Source organism: Marmota marmota, unplaced genomic scaffold, assembly GCF_001458135.2.
Source record: "Marmota marmota marmota unplaced genomic scaffold, marMar, whole genome shotgun sequence".
Lineage (NCBI taxonomy): Eukaryota > Metazoa > Chordata > Mammalia > Rodentia > Sciuridae > Marmota > Marmota marmota.
The window spans coordinates 44,408,582-44,424,716 of NW_026000174.1; the positions used below are offsets into that span (position 1 = coordinate 44,408,582).

General features: G+C 43.1%; 1 protein-coding gene across 1 annotated transcript in view; it reads right to left on the reverse strand.

The window, feature by feature from the left end:
* Positions 1 to 754: 754 nt before the first annotated feature.
* Positions 755 to 16,135, reverse strand: part of Cd59 (CD59 molecule (CD59 blood group)) — a 21,961-nt gene continuing 6,580 nt past the window's right edge. The window contains exons 2-4 of the mRNA XM_015477753.2: positions 12,113 to 12,197; positions 8,082 to 8,183; positions 755 to 1,900 (exon numbers count right to left, since the gene is read on the reverse strand). Coding sequence (XP_015333239.1) covers positions 1,674 to 1,900; positions 8,082 to 8,183; positions 12,113 to 12,179 — 396 coding nt within the window. The 5' untranslated portion in view covers positions 12,180 to 12,197 and the 3' untranslated portion in view covers positions 755 to 1,673. The remainder of the gene's footprint in view (positions 1,901 to 8,081; positions 8,184 to 12,112; positions 12,198 to 16,135) is intronic.

Consider the following 16,135-nt stretch of genomic DNA (forward strand, 5'->3'; position numbering starts at 1 on the left):
ACGTCATGTAAGAAATGCTTCTCCCAGGGAAAGCCCCACCTCTGTACCCATCAACAGTTGCTTAGCATAGCACATTTGGCAACACAAAATGGCAATCCTTATATAATGTAATAGTGTTCTCTCTTTGGCTCCCATTTTTCTTGAACAATGTACCCTGTCAGAAATTGACTGTCTTTAACTTGTACTCAACTAGGGATGTTTTGACCCACTCTCTTCTCTGCTTATGACTTTAGATCTCATGACATTTGTTTATGGTTTTGAATCATAGCAACAGCCACTTATGCTTTAATATGGTTTTGGACTATAAAACCATATTAAACCCTGGAAGGGGGTCGAAGGGTGTAGACCTGCAGCCTACCCCTTGGCCTGCCAGCTGGTGGATCCGGATCGCCAATTGGTGAATAAAGTTTGTCTCCTGCTTTAAGATCAACTTGGTAATTTACTGCAATCTCGCCTTAATGTGATAATAGCCCACATGAATGTATTTTATATCATCTGTGCTGAGTTAACTAGGAATCACCACACTGAATGCAGACAGGCGGGTAAAATATGCTTCCAGATCTGTTGCTATTAGTGATGGCATTGGGAAATCACACATGGCAGCCCCAAAGGCTATTCCCATTGCATGCATTCCATACATGCATGAGCACACACACATATGCACATGTGCACGCGTGCACGCACACACACTCATACACACACACATCTTCCTAACAGTAACAGTTAAAATAGGCATACTTAGTACTCCCAGCCATGTGGTGTGGCATAGAACGTTTATTCTTAAATTACATGTGGCAAAGTCAAGATATCCCACTTTTCCAAGCAGGGTGAAAAAGGAGGGAATAGAGCTTAAATACTCATTAAGGCAATTAAATCTTTCTAGTGAAAGACAACAATGCCCACACAAAATTTATACACATGGAAAACCTCAAATCCCCCAATTCTCTCTAAAGACAAATCCTGTGTTTGTACGCCCTGCCATCTAGGAACCTTACCCGGTCCCTGCCATATGTCTTCTAGCTGAGAACAGAGCCGTGATCCCGCAGTTTCTGCATTAAGGACCTCGTTGCTCTGGCAGTGGGGTGGTAGCTCATTGGTGGAGCACTTGCCTAACATGCGAGAGGCCCCTGGTTTGATCCTTAACAAATCAAAAAAAAAAAAAAAGAAAAAGAAAAAAAAAATCTCATTGCTTCTTACTGACAGCCAACATCTAGAATATTCAGTGTGCCTACATGGCAACACAGGAGCTCTGAGGTTTACAGAAGCATTTCCTGTGACGGGGAGTCTTCAAAAGAATCCCCCTGCCCCCTGAAAGTACTGCTCATGCTATTTAACTACATCCAAGGAACCAGAGGGAAACGCCTAACGGTTGCTAGAACCCACATAAACTATCCCCACACAGCTGGTTCTCCAAGAGCAGAGGGAGGAGCATGTGACTACAGAGTTGCACATGAGTCACTCAAACCTCTGTCAAGTGCACCTTCCCTGAGCACAAGACTAGTCTTCCAAGTCTCTTGGAGTTCCTCTCTTTTATCCAAACTGTTCCAGACGGACAATTTTATTCCTTCCCAGCAGGATCCAGTTGAAAAAGAATAAAGGCTTTGGAGGGCAGCTGCCAGGAAATGGGAAAGATAGAGAAGGGGACAGCCTGCAGAATCCTTCCTGGTGTTGAATCAGAGAAAACAGTTCCAGGATGTGACCAGAACCAGCGGCACCACCAGTATGGTTTTCCCTGATAAGGTGACCGTCCCTCCTTTTTCTTTTACTGGTTTTTCGAAGTCACGGTTACACAGCTTCTTCTGGCAGCATCTATATGTTAGCTCAGGCTCTCCTAATCTTTTTGAAAACTCTTCGAAAGTGCAATCCTTATACTTCCAGCACTGGTGATATATTCGTGGCCCTGTGGGGAGACACACACAGGGGTTAAGAAATCAACTGTGTAGAATTCTGAATCTGCCCTTGAACCCTCCATTCTACTGCTGGGAACTCACTCTGTGGAATTAGATCTAGTCAAAAAGGGTCCTCACAGCTGGGGCATAAGAGGGACTGAGAACTCTTCCATAAGACCGGTCTTGTCAGAGCCAGTGGAGATGAGTGGGATGGAGTGGGGAGGGGAAGAGGGGGAGGAGAGCGTATTTACACATTTAGGCATTTATACATTTAGGAGAGAAATTTGGTATTATCTACCAGGATTTTAAACAAAATCCCTTTTGATTCAGCAATTCCACTTTTAGAGTTTACCCTATGAAGTAAAAAGGTTATGATGTACAAAAGGTAAACAACAGAAGCTCAGGAATGGTCACTGAAGTACTATCCATATAGCAAGAAGAAGCTGAAAAGCAAAGAGTCTGCTAATTAAAGAGTGTTTGAAGAAATTATGAAAGGATTTCATACAGAGGTGCTCCATGCAGATAAGGAATAACACAGGCCTGTTGGGGCACAACAAGTGCCTGAGTTTAAAACAAAACACAAAAGACCAACTTCCCTCCTCCCCAAGATAAAAGCTGGATTCACCAACATCTCCCTTCAGTCAGATGTCAGGTGCCTCAGACATTTACACCGTCTAGGGGACTGCAGACAGGCTGTGCTTGAAGGTGGAGGATGAGACAGCAAGAGGGACAGAGGTTGGCACTGGTGAGTCTCTCTTAGTCTGAAAGGCTTCTACTAAAGGCCCCAAAGGTGAAGGTACCTATGCACTGCCATCTCTGGGGTTGATGTGTCGTGAACCATCACTTGCTGGAAACCAGTCTCACAGAAGAGGCCTATGAGAAGTCCATCAGAGATCTCATGAAATCCATCAAAGGTAAATTTGAAGAACAGACCAGAAAGAGTAAAACCTTTTTTTTTTTTTTGAGGGAGAAGGGCAAGTACTCACTCATCCACCGAGCCACACCCCCAGCCCTATTTTGTATTTTATTTAGAGACAGAGTCTCACTGAGTTGCTTAGTGTCTCACTTTTGCTGAGGCTGGCTTTGAACTTGCGATCCTCCTGCCTCAGTCTCCCGAGCCTCTGGGATTACAGGTGTATACCACCTTGCCCAGCCAGAGTAAAACCTTTTATGACAGGAGGTGAAGAATAAATCCAGCACATCCCTGCTTATTTCAAAACTACCCCATTTTTATTGGTAAAAACATGAATCTAGATGGAAGGTTTGCTCCCTCAGGCTACAGTGAGGAGTGTGTGACCCCATGCATGATTTTCTTTATGGATGCTTTAGAAATGGAAAATGTTAACAAAACTTGACTTTGACCAAATTGGCTGCTGCTTATTAGCTACACAACATCAGGAATTAAGCCAAATGGGGCCGATGTCAGCCCTTCCTTGATTCTGAAAGTGAAAAAAAACATGTCATTAGGTTGTCTAAAAATAAAACACATTTCGACTTTTAAAAAAAGGATTCAGAAAAATAGATACACCAGACTACGTCAAAGTTTAAAAACTTTTGTGCTTCAAAGGGCATTATTGAAAAAATAAAGACAACATGCAGGAAGAGAGGAAATGTTTGTAAATTAAGTGATAAGAATTTAGTAGCCAGAATATATAAAACATCTAGCTTTTAGCAGAAGCACAGAGCTGGGGGAGGAGGAAAGTAGTTTTTTCGTGTGTGTTTTGTTTTTAACTCAGGCTGTTTCCATACCAAACTTACAGGCCTGTGTCATTCCTTATCTGCATGGAATACCATGGTATGAAATTCTTTCATAATTTCTTCAAATGCTTTATAACTCCAGAATGAAAAACAAACATGCCAATGGAAATATAGGCAACAAACAGACATTTCTCCAAAGAAGACATACAAATATAGGCAATAAGCACATGAAACAATGCCCAACATCACGAGTCATTAAGAAAACCAAAATCAGGGGCTAGAGTTGTGGCTCAGAGGTAGAACGCTCGCCAAACATGCATGAGGTACCGGGTTCGATCCTCAGCACCACATGAATATAAAATAAAAGATATTGTGTCCACCTGTAACTAAAAAATAAATATTAAAAGAAAAGAAAAAAGAAATATCACAATGAGATACCACTTCATACCTGCCAGGAGGATAAGATCAAGACAATCAAAAAAACAACAAGTGTTGGCTAGTAAATGGAGAATCTAGAACCCTCAGACATGGCTGGAGGGAATGTAACATGATGCAGAGACCTTGGAAAAGTTTGGCTGTTCCTCGACATTGAGTTATCATATGATCAAGCAATTCTACTCCTGAGTCTAAATAACCAGGAGAATGGAAAGCTATGCTCACACAAGAGCTTATGCATAAATGTTATAAATATATATTTGGCCATAACAGGAAGTGACATACTGATAGCTGCTCTTACATGGGTGAACCTTGAAAATGTAAGGCTTAGTGAAAGAAGCCAGTGACAAAGGACAATACTCTATGGTTCCACTTACATAAGTGCCTCAAACAGGCAAATGTACAAAGACCAAAAAGTAAATGAGTAGCTGGCAGGGTATGGGAGGGAGGAATGGAAAGTGACTGCTAATAGGTAAGGGGTTTCTTTTGGGGGTGACAAAAGTATCCTAGCATTAAACATTGGTGATAGATGCACAACCTTGTAAATATACTAGAAGCTACTGAATTGTACATTTTAAAATGCACAGTTTGTGGCATATGAATATCTCAAAAAAAGAAGAAGAAGAACATAGACATGGAAGAGTATGTAGAATATCCATTTGCATAAATGAATTATTTATGCATGGGGTAAATGCAATATTTTTTATTTGGAATGATTCCATGTTACTTTCATGGAAGAGTAGTCTTCATTTACATTTCTACATGGAACAAGATTTTTTTAAATTATCATATGAATGACTTATTTTTAAAATATTTTAAACTTCACTTAAAATCATTATACTACTCAGTAGTATAGGAAAAATTTCCACAAGCATACACCATGATATTTTTAGAAAAATGTCCATGGGCATGTAGGAAACTAAAGGCAGAAATACAAATGATGAGGATTTTATAGTGTTTTTAAAATATTCATAAAAAGCATGTTGAATGAAAAAAAAAATGTATTAGTTGAGAAAGAGGTGTTTTGGTATATTCTCCTCTCCCAATAAAACAGTGTCCATGTGTCAGATTGTGTGCCAGATACTGGGGATTTGTACACATAATAAGGTATCATCTTTGCCCCAGAATCATTTTCTTATCTTCTGTGCTAGTGCCCATTCCTTATTTAAGATGTGTAACTATTTTATCTATTTTCATTCATAGCTTGGGGTTTAACAAAACATCTCTAAGTTCATAACTGCAGGTATATATAAACTGTCCTGCCCTCCTCCTCAGGGAGGATGGGTACTGGGATTGGATTTTAATGATCTCTTAGTCCAGAAGCAGAAGCTAGCCATCATTCCCAAAATGGCTCTATTTGCTTGAGTCATACCTATTAAAGTAGATGCTTCCAATATTACAGGAGAGGCTAATGTTCAATAGGACAAGATACTGCTTTATGTAATAGTAATTAAGTATCGGAGCTTCAAAAGCATTAAAGTTGCCATGATTTTAATTAGAGAAGCCTAATAGCTTGAGGAGAACAGAGAGCAATTTCTTAATAATTGCTACCAATTAATCACTTACTGTGCATCCTGCGGCGTGCCAAGCACTCGAATTATCACATTCGAATGATAAACCACATCAGAACTGCCCAAAGTCAAGTGGATTCTATCAGTCTCACAGCATTAGAGGCTCTCTCTGCTTGCACAACCTCCCCACTCTTAAAGACTTGATTCAAACTTACTGAAAGCAATAGTTTCTGTCTTAAGAACCTCTAGGTGTGGCCCTTATTCAGGGCACTGTTATCATCCTCTAAGACTCTAAGTACATTTAACAGGGTTACTATTGTCAGGAGGCCACTGAGTGGTGGCTGAGTTAGCATCCAATGCCTGACTCTCTTTTAGACTTTACCCAATACTATCATATTCATTCTTTCTTCTAACTGCTCCAGTAACCCTGGAGGTAAACATTCCCATTCTACAGCTGGGGGGAAAAATGAGGTCCCAGGACCCCTTGAAGACGCCCCAAATCTGAGAATGTGCAAGTCCCATACATAAAATGGGGTAGTATCTGCACATAACTCGTGCACACCCTTCTATATCTCTAGATCACTTATAATGCCTAATATGATGTAAATGCTATGAGAATAGCATTGTACTGTATTGTTTAGGGAATAATGACAAGGAAAAAAGTATGTACATAGTTAGTGTAGACAAGAGCCTGGCCCCACCCAGCTCTCTGGCCTCCTTTTTCGAGATATGAAACTTTCTCCCACACAAGCCCCTATTTGTTTTTCAAATAGTTCTGATCTGTGGTTGGTTGACCCCAGAGGAGAAACTCACAGATATGGAGGGATGACCATATTTCAAAAAACTTCTGGTTATTACATGTCTGGCTCAAGTTTTGGGACTTATGTTTATGAGAAGAAGAAAAATGTTTGAGATTTACATGACCTTTAAAGAAAATATAAATTGCATTCCTTTGATCACTTTTAAGTTCACAGCAAAACTGGGCAGAAAATAGAGAGAAAACTGTGACCCAAACACAACCTCCCCACTAGCGACAACCCAACTGGTGTGATAGCACTTGTTATGAGTGATGAACATACATGGACTCATCACTGTTGCCCAAAGCCCACAATTTATATTAGGGGTTTATTCCTGGTGTTGTGTATTGTATTGGTCTGTTTCCCTACTTTAATGAGATGCCTGACATCGGCTAACTTTATAAAGGAGTTTATACAGCTTACAACTCAAGAGGTTCAAAGTGAAGACTGGGCCTCCTCATTGGTTGGGCTTCTGATGAGGGCCTAAAGGAGGGTGGCATCACATCATGGTAGGAGCATGTGTGGGAGAAAGGTTCATATCTCGAAAAAGGAGGCCAGAGAGCTGGGTGGGGCCAGGCTCAGCTAATTTATAATAACCCTCTCATAAGAACTACATAAGAGCTACTTTAATTCCTTTTGAAGGCTCCTACCCAACTGCCCAAGGGATTCTGTATTAGGCCCCACCCCTTAAAGGTCCCACCCAACATTGTCATACTGAAGGCTCAGCTTCCAATACATGGATCTTGTTGGTGGGGGACAAACAATATCCTAACAATTGCATAAATTCTGTGGGTTTTGACAAATATATAATGACATGTATCCATTATCATACAGAGTAGTTCATTGCTCTGAAAATCCTCTGTACTTCCCCTATTCGTCCCTCCTTTTGCTATAACCCCTGGCGGCCACTGACCTTCTTATTGTTTCCATAGTTTCATCTTTTCCAGAATGTCATGTCACTAGAATCAGATAGAATGTAGACTTTTTAGGTTGGCTTCCTTCACTTAGTAATACATTTAAGATTCCTCTGTGTCTTTCCATGACTTGATAACACATCTCTTTTTAATGCTGAATAAAATTCTAATGTCTGAAAGTACCACAATTTATCTATTCATCTACTATAAGACCTCTTGGCTGCTTCCAAGTTTTGGCTATTATCAGTTAAGCTGTTGTAAATCTCCACAGGCATATTTTTATGTGGGTATAAGTTTTCAATCCATTTGAATAAAGAATGAGATTGCTGAATCAAAATGGTGCTTTTATAAGACACTGCCAAGCTATAATCCATGGTTGGACCATTCTGCATTCACACTTGCAATGAATGAGAGCTGCTGTTTCTCCCCCATCCTTGCCATTATCTGATGTTGTCAGTGTTTGGGATTTTGGCCACTCAGAGGTTTTCAAAAATTTTGGAGGCAGCACAGTATCACGGTTTAAAAGCACAAATTTAGGAATCAGATGAATTTCCTTGTTCAAATCCTGACTTGGTTACTTGACTTTAGTCCATTACTTAATCTGAGCCTCAGTCTCCTCATTGATTAAATGAGGATAAAAGATCATCCTGAGAGGTAGATGAGAAGTATTCAATAAAAAAATATATGGCAAATGCTTAAAAAAGTCTTATCTATAGCTGGTGACAATCATGGAGAACTTTACTTGTTGAATAGGAGCTGAATAATAAGAGAGGCACACGTTGGTCAGGCTCCCATGGGTTCACTGCACTTTGGAGACAGGGAATGGGAAGCTCTTACCAGCCTTAACAATGGCACACGCATCCAAGTCTAAATGACAGCGGGTGGTTTCGTTGCAGAAGGAAACAGGATCAACACAGCTGTAGCACTGCAGGGCAAACTCTACAATTAGAAAGAAAACCTGTCAGGACCCGTTACACCGATACTGACTTCACCCAATAAAAGTAAGGCAGAGGTTTCTACCATCACAAGTACAGAGTGAGCTCAGTACTTTTCCTCCCTGACAATCGGCCTCCATCATGAACCACAAGGTAACCACCCAGACCAGGATTTCATGATCAACAACCTACTTTGGAGGAAACAAATGGTTGTTCATGATCCTCCCTAAAAATATTCTATTCCTCTCATTAGCAAACATACAGTATATATTTGCAGTCAATTATTACATTGTGAATTTTGTACATCAATATTTTTTGTTTCCTCTCTTGTTACTTATATAAGAGCCCACATAATATACTTGATTTTGTCTCTTGACCTGCAAAGCCTTAAATATTTACTGCCTGGCCCTTTACAGAAAGTGGGACAACCTCTGGGATAGGGTATGATCACTGACCTGTTCCCTACTAAGGTACTAACCCAGGGCCAGCAGTACACATGGTCATGGGCAATACAGCAGCTGCACACTAAACCCTTGTGAATGGGGCAGCAGGTCACAGCAGACACACTGGAAATGGAGGACAGCTTACACGACAGGCCACTGCCCCACTGCCTAATTCAAAAAACAATATTGTTCCACCTCAGGTTCTTAGGACTCATCTTTGCCAGCTAAACCTTGGGTTTTCCTGGGTTATTTTTCCTTCTCTATTTTTATCACAAAAGTGACCCCCCCCAAAAAAAAAAAGAAGAAGAAGAAGAGGAGTTACAGTCAATATTTGTAATGGGGAGAAGCTGAGGAATCCAGAGTCAAAAGGAAATCTTCCTGAGTCATGTGGATACGCCCTTCTCTAGTACCTGAGAGAATGACCTTCCTGCCACTATGTGGCTTCTGCTATGACCTCAGTATTTAGTGGTGGCTACCTGTAAAAAGACATTTTCAAAGATGAAACGTGTAAAATCTCACAGAAGAATGTTAGGATTAAACCGGTGTGGGTTGTGGAGACTGAGAGCTGACTTCTAGTTCTAAGGTCATCTCCAGGGGATGTGGAGATTTTTCCAGAAGTCCAACAGAAAGTGGGTCCTCACTGCCTGAGCACAGTGAAGAGTCAAGCTCTCTACAGCATCTTAAATGGTCAAATCTGCTTTTTCAGGTGTGAAATCCCACCCACAGGAGATCCTGTGGTTTGGGAAGGTTCCAGATAAACCCCTTGAAATATCAGTGTAAAAAACTTCTCCCTCTAGGTTTGCAGATGATTGGAGAGGGGAAGTGACCCAAAGGACAGGGACACTCAGCTACAAAGCAGCAGAGCTAGAGCAGACCCCCAACCCTATAGGCAGGGCTCCATCAGACTGCTCTGCCCACTCTTCCCCAGGGGCAGCACTGGCCATACCTGGGCGAGTAGAGAAGTATAATAGAAGGCACGAGAACACCATTTCTCATAGTCTCTTCCTTGTGCCAGATGTGTGTATGTACACATGAGAAGAAAGAATAGAACTGGGCACGGTGGCACATGCTTGTCATCCCAGCGGCTCTAGAGACTGAGGTAGGAGGATTTTGAGTTCAAAGTCAGCCTCAGCAACAGAGAGGCACTAAGCAACTCAGTGAGACCCTGTCTCTTTTTTTTTTCCATAAGTCCAACAGAAAGTGGGTCCTCACTGCCTGAGCACAATGAGGGATGTGGGTGGGGATATGGCTCAGTGGTCGAGTGCCCCTGAGTTCAATCCCCAGTACCAAAAAAAAAAAAAAAAAAAACCCAAAGAATGGAAGACCCGAAGAGCTGGAAGAGGGAAGGTGTGGTATTAATCTGGCTGTCTGAGGGCCCATAGGCGTCAATCTTATCCTGGCTGGAACCAGAGCTTATTTGGCTTCTTGACAAACCTTTAGTTAGGGGTCGAGGCCCATATTTGGAATTTCTGTGGGCCAAAATTTTCATATCTAATGTATTCATCTAATGTCCAAATGTCTGTGCATTTATGCATTAAGCCCTTCATAGAATTGTTATAAGATGAAGGTTTCAAGGAACTTCAACTCCATATTGCAAGAGAAAGATGTCAACTATCCCACCCAAAGTCACACAGCTGCTAGGTAATGGAACTGAGACGCAGACTCAGGCCACCAGTTCTAACACCCAAGTATGGTTTAACCAAGACTTTCTTCTAATTGTCCCGAGTGGGACAAGAAGGAAAGGGGACACGGTGGGGGGAAAACCGGGATCAAAGACAAGTAATTAATGGATTTTTTGATATTCTGACTTCTAACCAAAGGCAGACGGGACTTGACCCTTAGGGCTACTCGGACCTGGGATATTTTCCCCTGATTCCTAAAGGAAGTTGTCCTAAGTCTCAACCTCTGTAACAACAGGCACCTTTGTGCTACTTGATTTGCTTCACTGTAAGGATCAAATGTCATTTTCTGCCTGAGGGGGATGTTTCTGCCTATGACATAATGGCCTGTGTCACAAAAGTTCCCCCAAGGTTTCACAGTGTCTTGGGCAACAGCAAGGGCACTCTCTCTCTCCCCTCCCTTCTCTCTGTCCGTCTCCCTTTTTCTTCCTCTTTCTCTTCTTCTTCTTTCTCTTCTTCTCTCTCTCTCCCATGTGTGTGGGTGAACTTCACATTCCAATTACTATCGTAATTACAGGCAATACACTGGGTAGAAGAACTGAGGAAGGAACACCGTGCTGTGACATGGGGACCACATTATAACCTCCTTTCGGGAGGTGATGAGGAAGGTGGGTGAGGAGGGGAATCCTGACTTCTCTTTTTTCTCTGAAAGGGAGAGAGCAGTCAGGTGTGTCCTTGGGCAAATTGCTTCTCCTGCTGCAGTCTCCTCCACTGTCCAATTAGCACAAGAGCACGGCCCCTCATGGAGGGCTGTGGGGGATTAGATGAGATAGGCTTTGTCCTGGTTCCTAGTACACAGTAAGCCATCAATATGTGGTAGCCACTAATACACCCAACACTGCAGAGACCTTTTTTTTTTTTAATTATTCATTGTATTTCTACTTCTTTTTCTCCCTTCCACCCCAACCCCAGAAGGAAAGGCATCAGTAGTGGCCAGGATGCTGTACCAACAGGACACAGGCAGGAAGAACGTTTGATCTTTACGATGAAGCAAAACCAAGTGGCACCATTGTTCTATTACGGAAGACTCAGGCCAACTTCCTCCAGGAACCAGGGGAAGGGTGGTTCAGAATGGGGCAGCCCAGGAGAACAGGCAGCCCAGGAGGGGGGCCTGGAATAGGTGTGAAGACAGGCATCCAGGGTTCACATCTGGTGAAACACTTCTGGGTGTTCTTTAACAAGTTATTTCTTCTCTTTGAGACTCAATCTTGTCATTTGTCAAACAGGGATAACACAGTACTCACTGCATTGGGTTGACATGAGGGTTAAACACGTAAATACAAGGACCATGACTGGCAGACTGATCAGCACGGAAATGCTCTAAGCTTTAGCTGCTGCTCTCACTATGATTATCATCACTGTTGCTAAGGAGAAGTCACAGAGTGGAGGATTGAGCTCAAAAGGCTCTGGGGACAATGGGAAGGACCTGAAGGGACTTGCCCAGCACTATAAGGCAGGCTTCCACTGCAATCCTCGGGTAGCTTGTGGTGAGAAACCATAGGCTTCGGTGAAACCTAGGCTGTTCAGTTCCCCTGCCCAGAAAAAGGCAGCCCTGTAACTCAGGATGGGCTGTAACTCAGGAAGGTGTCCCACTGACAGCAAGGTCACAGCTTAGGAAGGAGGTGTCATAAAACCTCAGACCTGTAACACTGGAGGCAGAAAAACCAAAGCCAGGCCTGGAAGAGGGACTGGGGTGGAAATTGAGGCCAGTTGTGTCAGTTTTGTCTCCCAGAGGCCTAATAGGAAGAAAATTCAGGACCAAGACAGGCAGGATGGTTCGTATCTGTGTCCAGAGACTCTCTACCACTCACCTGAGTGGCAGAGGACAACCGGAATGAACAGGACTCCGAGGAGGGTGAGTCCTCCTCTGCTTCTCATGGTGATGGTCCACAGAGTCTGTAAGGAAAGGACAAGAAGAGTTGTTATGGAACAACGAGTGACTGCTGGTTATCTCAAAACCAAGAGCACAAGGTCAAAGTGGCCTCAGAAAACATGGGGAAGGTGCTAACAGACCAATACCAGGAAACTTCCAGGCTAGGATGCCATGAACCCAGGGGTCCTCTTGGGTAGGGCAGTACTGGACCTCTTCTCCCTCCCCAAGACCTCAGCTTACTGGAAAATGCTGCCCGACTTGGGCAAAGGGGCAGCTATGGGGGAATCCAAGCTCACTGGGCTCAGTCAGGAATAGCTGGACCCTACCCTAGCTCTAACCTAAGCTAGAATGTACCCTCAAATAAACCCAGTCCCTACAAGCCTCAGTGTTCATTACCACGCAGTGGGAATACTACTCTCTTGTCCAGAAGGTTGCTGTCCAGTGAAAATACCAGAAAACTAATGAATATGACAACTGCAGTTCCTGCTCTGCTGGCACCACCCCAACCTGCTGGCTGAGCTGGAGGGCCAGACCAGGCCACTAAGTAAAGAGGACCAAGAATGTCCCCACGAGGCAGCAGCATGTGTTCAGCAGCAGAACAGGTGGCAAAGGCTTAGCATGCATGGAAGCTGTGGCTCCCCACCCTAACAGATGCCATGGGGACACATCCTTGTCCCCCCTGGGGATGCGAAAAGAGGGTCTGGGCAACCTCAGTGACTAGTCCTCATTACATAAGTGACTAATACAGCAGGAAGCATCATCTGAGAAGGGAAGGCTGAGTGCTTTGAGCCCTCTTTTCAGTCAATAAGGAAAACAAGGCACAAAAGCTTTTTAGACTGGCCTAAGTGCAAAGCTTTTTGGTAGCAGATTCAGGAACTCTCCCAACACCACCCCTTTACCCCTGGGCCTATCCTGAAGTAAGGAGGTGACAGATGCTGTAAGTGAAGGTGCTGTACATTCTACTCCCCTAAGCCCGACAGGTCTGGCAGACAGATGGGGCCTTGGTGGGGAGAGTCACCTGCCCTCCTCTGGGTCAGGAAGGCAGCGGTCCCTAAAGCTTTTGCACCATAATCTCTCACATCTTTGAAGGGCAGTGCTATGCAGGAAGTGGTGGATGAAGGCCAGTGGAGGACTGAGAAGCTGGACAGGGCAGGGTCTAATGCTGTCCACAAAAGAAAACGCTGAGTCATGCTCAAGAGTGAGGGTGTTGGGCTGGGGATGTGGCTCAAGCAGTAACGCGCTCACCTGGCATGCGCAGGGCGCTGGGTTTGATCCTCAGCAGCACATAAAAATAAAATAAAAGATGTTGTGTCCACCAAAAACTGAAAAATAAATATGAAAAAATTCTCTCTCTTCTCTATCTTTAAAAAAAAAAAAAAAAAAAAAGAGNTCTGTTAGCACCTTCCCCATGTTTTCTGAGGCCACTTTGACCTTGTGCTCTTGGTTTTGAGATAACCAGCAGTCACTCGTTGTTCCATAACAACTCTTCTTGTCCTTTCCTTACAAGTGGAGCCTCCTCCAGCTCCCTTGGCACCCTGCCAGCTTCCTGCTTGGTTCCCCATGCTCTGGGGTTTCTGGGTAGAAAGAAGATTTATAGGCTCAGGTTAGTCAAGGCACCCAAGAGATAGGGGTATAGATCCAAGGTCCCCAAAGAGCAAAAGCACTTTAGGCACTTTCTTAAAGTTCAGAATAGGTACTAGGTCAGGATTCCCAACAGAGTAGGAGGGAAGGAGCCTCCTTACTTGGGTTAGGCACCAGCAAGGTGTCAGATGGCTGGAACTGCTAGCTTTAGGTCTTTGACATAAGTAGCACTGTTACAACACACTGGATCCCTTACCTAGAACCTTTCTATGACAAAGTGGTGATAAAGTGCTTTAGAAAACACTGGCCTAAGAAGAGAGCAGGAACAAGACCATGAACTTGTCAAGGGTGTGGCTTCTGAGACTACTCTGGAGGCTTTTGAACAATGCCTTGAACAGTTCTGGCTCTGCCACTTATTTGCTGTATGTTACTTGGGACCTCCATGGGGACAGTCATACATGCTGCACAGCACAATACCTGGCCAGAGAAGGCACTCCAAAAGCAGCAGACACTACTGGTATTACTGAGAAGTCATGAGATTATCAGGAAGAAGAAATCAGAAGGGAGGGAGTCCTGGAGGGTGAAGTGGCGGGTAGACAGAGGGTAGCACTGGTCGAAGAAGCAAGATAAACTCTCCAGATGGCTCTCCAGATGGAAGCCCCAAACCTAAGGCAGCCTTCAGGTTTCTGGGTTGCAAGGGGAGTGTGAAGCCTTAGCTTAGACTCTGCAATAGCTAGCTAGTAGTCACTGGAGCTGCTTCCATGTCGAGGCTGCAGGAAGGCAAAGATGGCAAAAGAAGGAAGTGGCCAGGGTGGTGCTGATGCCAGGACTGTGCTATTCGGGTCTTTATTCAGCACTACTAACATGGGTTTCCCAGAGCAGCATGGTCTATGGCATGTGTGCTGGTGGGGAGACAGGAAAAGGGAACAGCTGATTGGTTAAAGCGATTTTATAAACACCCCAAGATGTTGACAGCAGGTACCATTAAACAGGATTATTTGTGACTTTTTCTTTATGATCCTTTACCTTTTGTCACCCATCCCCCGAATAGTCTATAAAAAACCAAGTGTTAGTTTTATCATCAAAAGTATCAGGAAAATACACATGCTGCAGATGTTTCCTTTTTTAAAAAAAATATTTTTTGGTTGTAGTTGGTCACAATATCTTTATTTTTTTATTTACTCATTTTTATGTGGTGTGCCTCACACATGCTGGGCAAGCGCTCTACCACTGAGCCACAACCCCAGCCCAGATGCCCTTTTAATAGTGCCCTATCAGCTATCTTTTGGTAAATCTATTTCAGAATTTAAAAGAAAACAAAAACTCAATCGATGGTTTGAACCTCCTCCCTAATCTAAAATACCCTCCATTATTTAAAAAGAAAAAAAAAGGCGCCCATAAGTGTAGATAACATGGTGGCTAAACCAGAAGTGCTATCAATATCCACTCAGACCAAGCACAGCTTAAAAGGAAGGCACACCCAGAAGGTGTCAACTTCTCCCTTTTCTAAAAACATCAAGACTCAGTAATAACAGTGTGTCTGTTCCTACGGACTATTCTAATAATACTGACATAACTATTCTAATAATATTGATATTATTCCCAAAAAGGCTTAGTTCTTCCAAAGAATGCACTACTGACAATCCCCAAAGAAGACAGTGACAAGCCTTTTTCCTCTGAGGGTAGACAATTCTCAAAAACAGCCCAAAGGTATTCTGACTGGGGTCCTCAGAATAAGATGGGAAGCCTATTGAAAAATACCATTTTGGGGTTGCGGATCACACTTTAAGCCAGCCTTATGTCTAAGGACACATTTTTCTGGGTACTTGACTCTAAAGTAAATTCCTTAATGGGCAATGGAAATAGGCTTTTCATCACAGGAATAAGCAAATAACAAAGTTAAACAAACGTTGTTTAAAAGAGCAAAAGTCCAACATATGGGGTTGAATACACAGAGGCATGAAGAATTCCTGGAATGGAAGGTGCTCACAAGGTTTGATCCAGTTTAAAAATAGCTATAATTTATTACTTTTTCTTTTAAACATATTTATATCTGTTGAGAGTCACAGCCGAAGGGGCCCCAGCAAACTTCCAGCTGCCAGCTGATGATTGGCTTACAGCGTTTCCACAGGGAGAACAGCAGCCAATTTGGATTCCAGAGAGATTAACTAAGGTCCTGACCCAGTGATTGTCTGGAGTCGGGGGTCTGTTTTTGTGTTTCCACAGGGAGAACAGCAGCCGATTTGGATTCCAGAAAGATTAACTAAAGCGATTTCTACAGACCAAAAAGAAGATGATTTGGCTCAAATCCATAACAACTGATATCCAAAACTCCAGTTTGGCTATTCTTACATCTGCAACAGAACCAGGATGCTTTTTT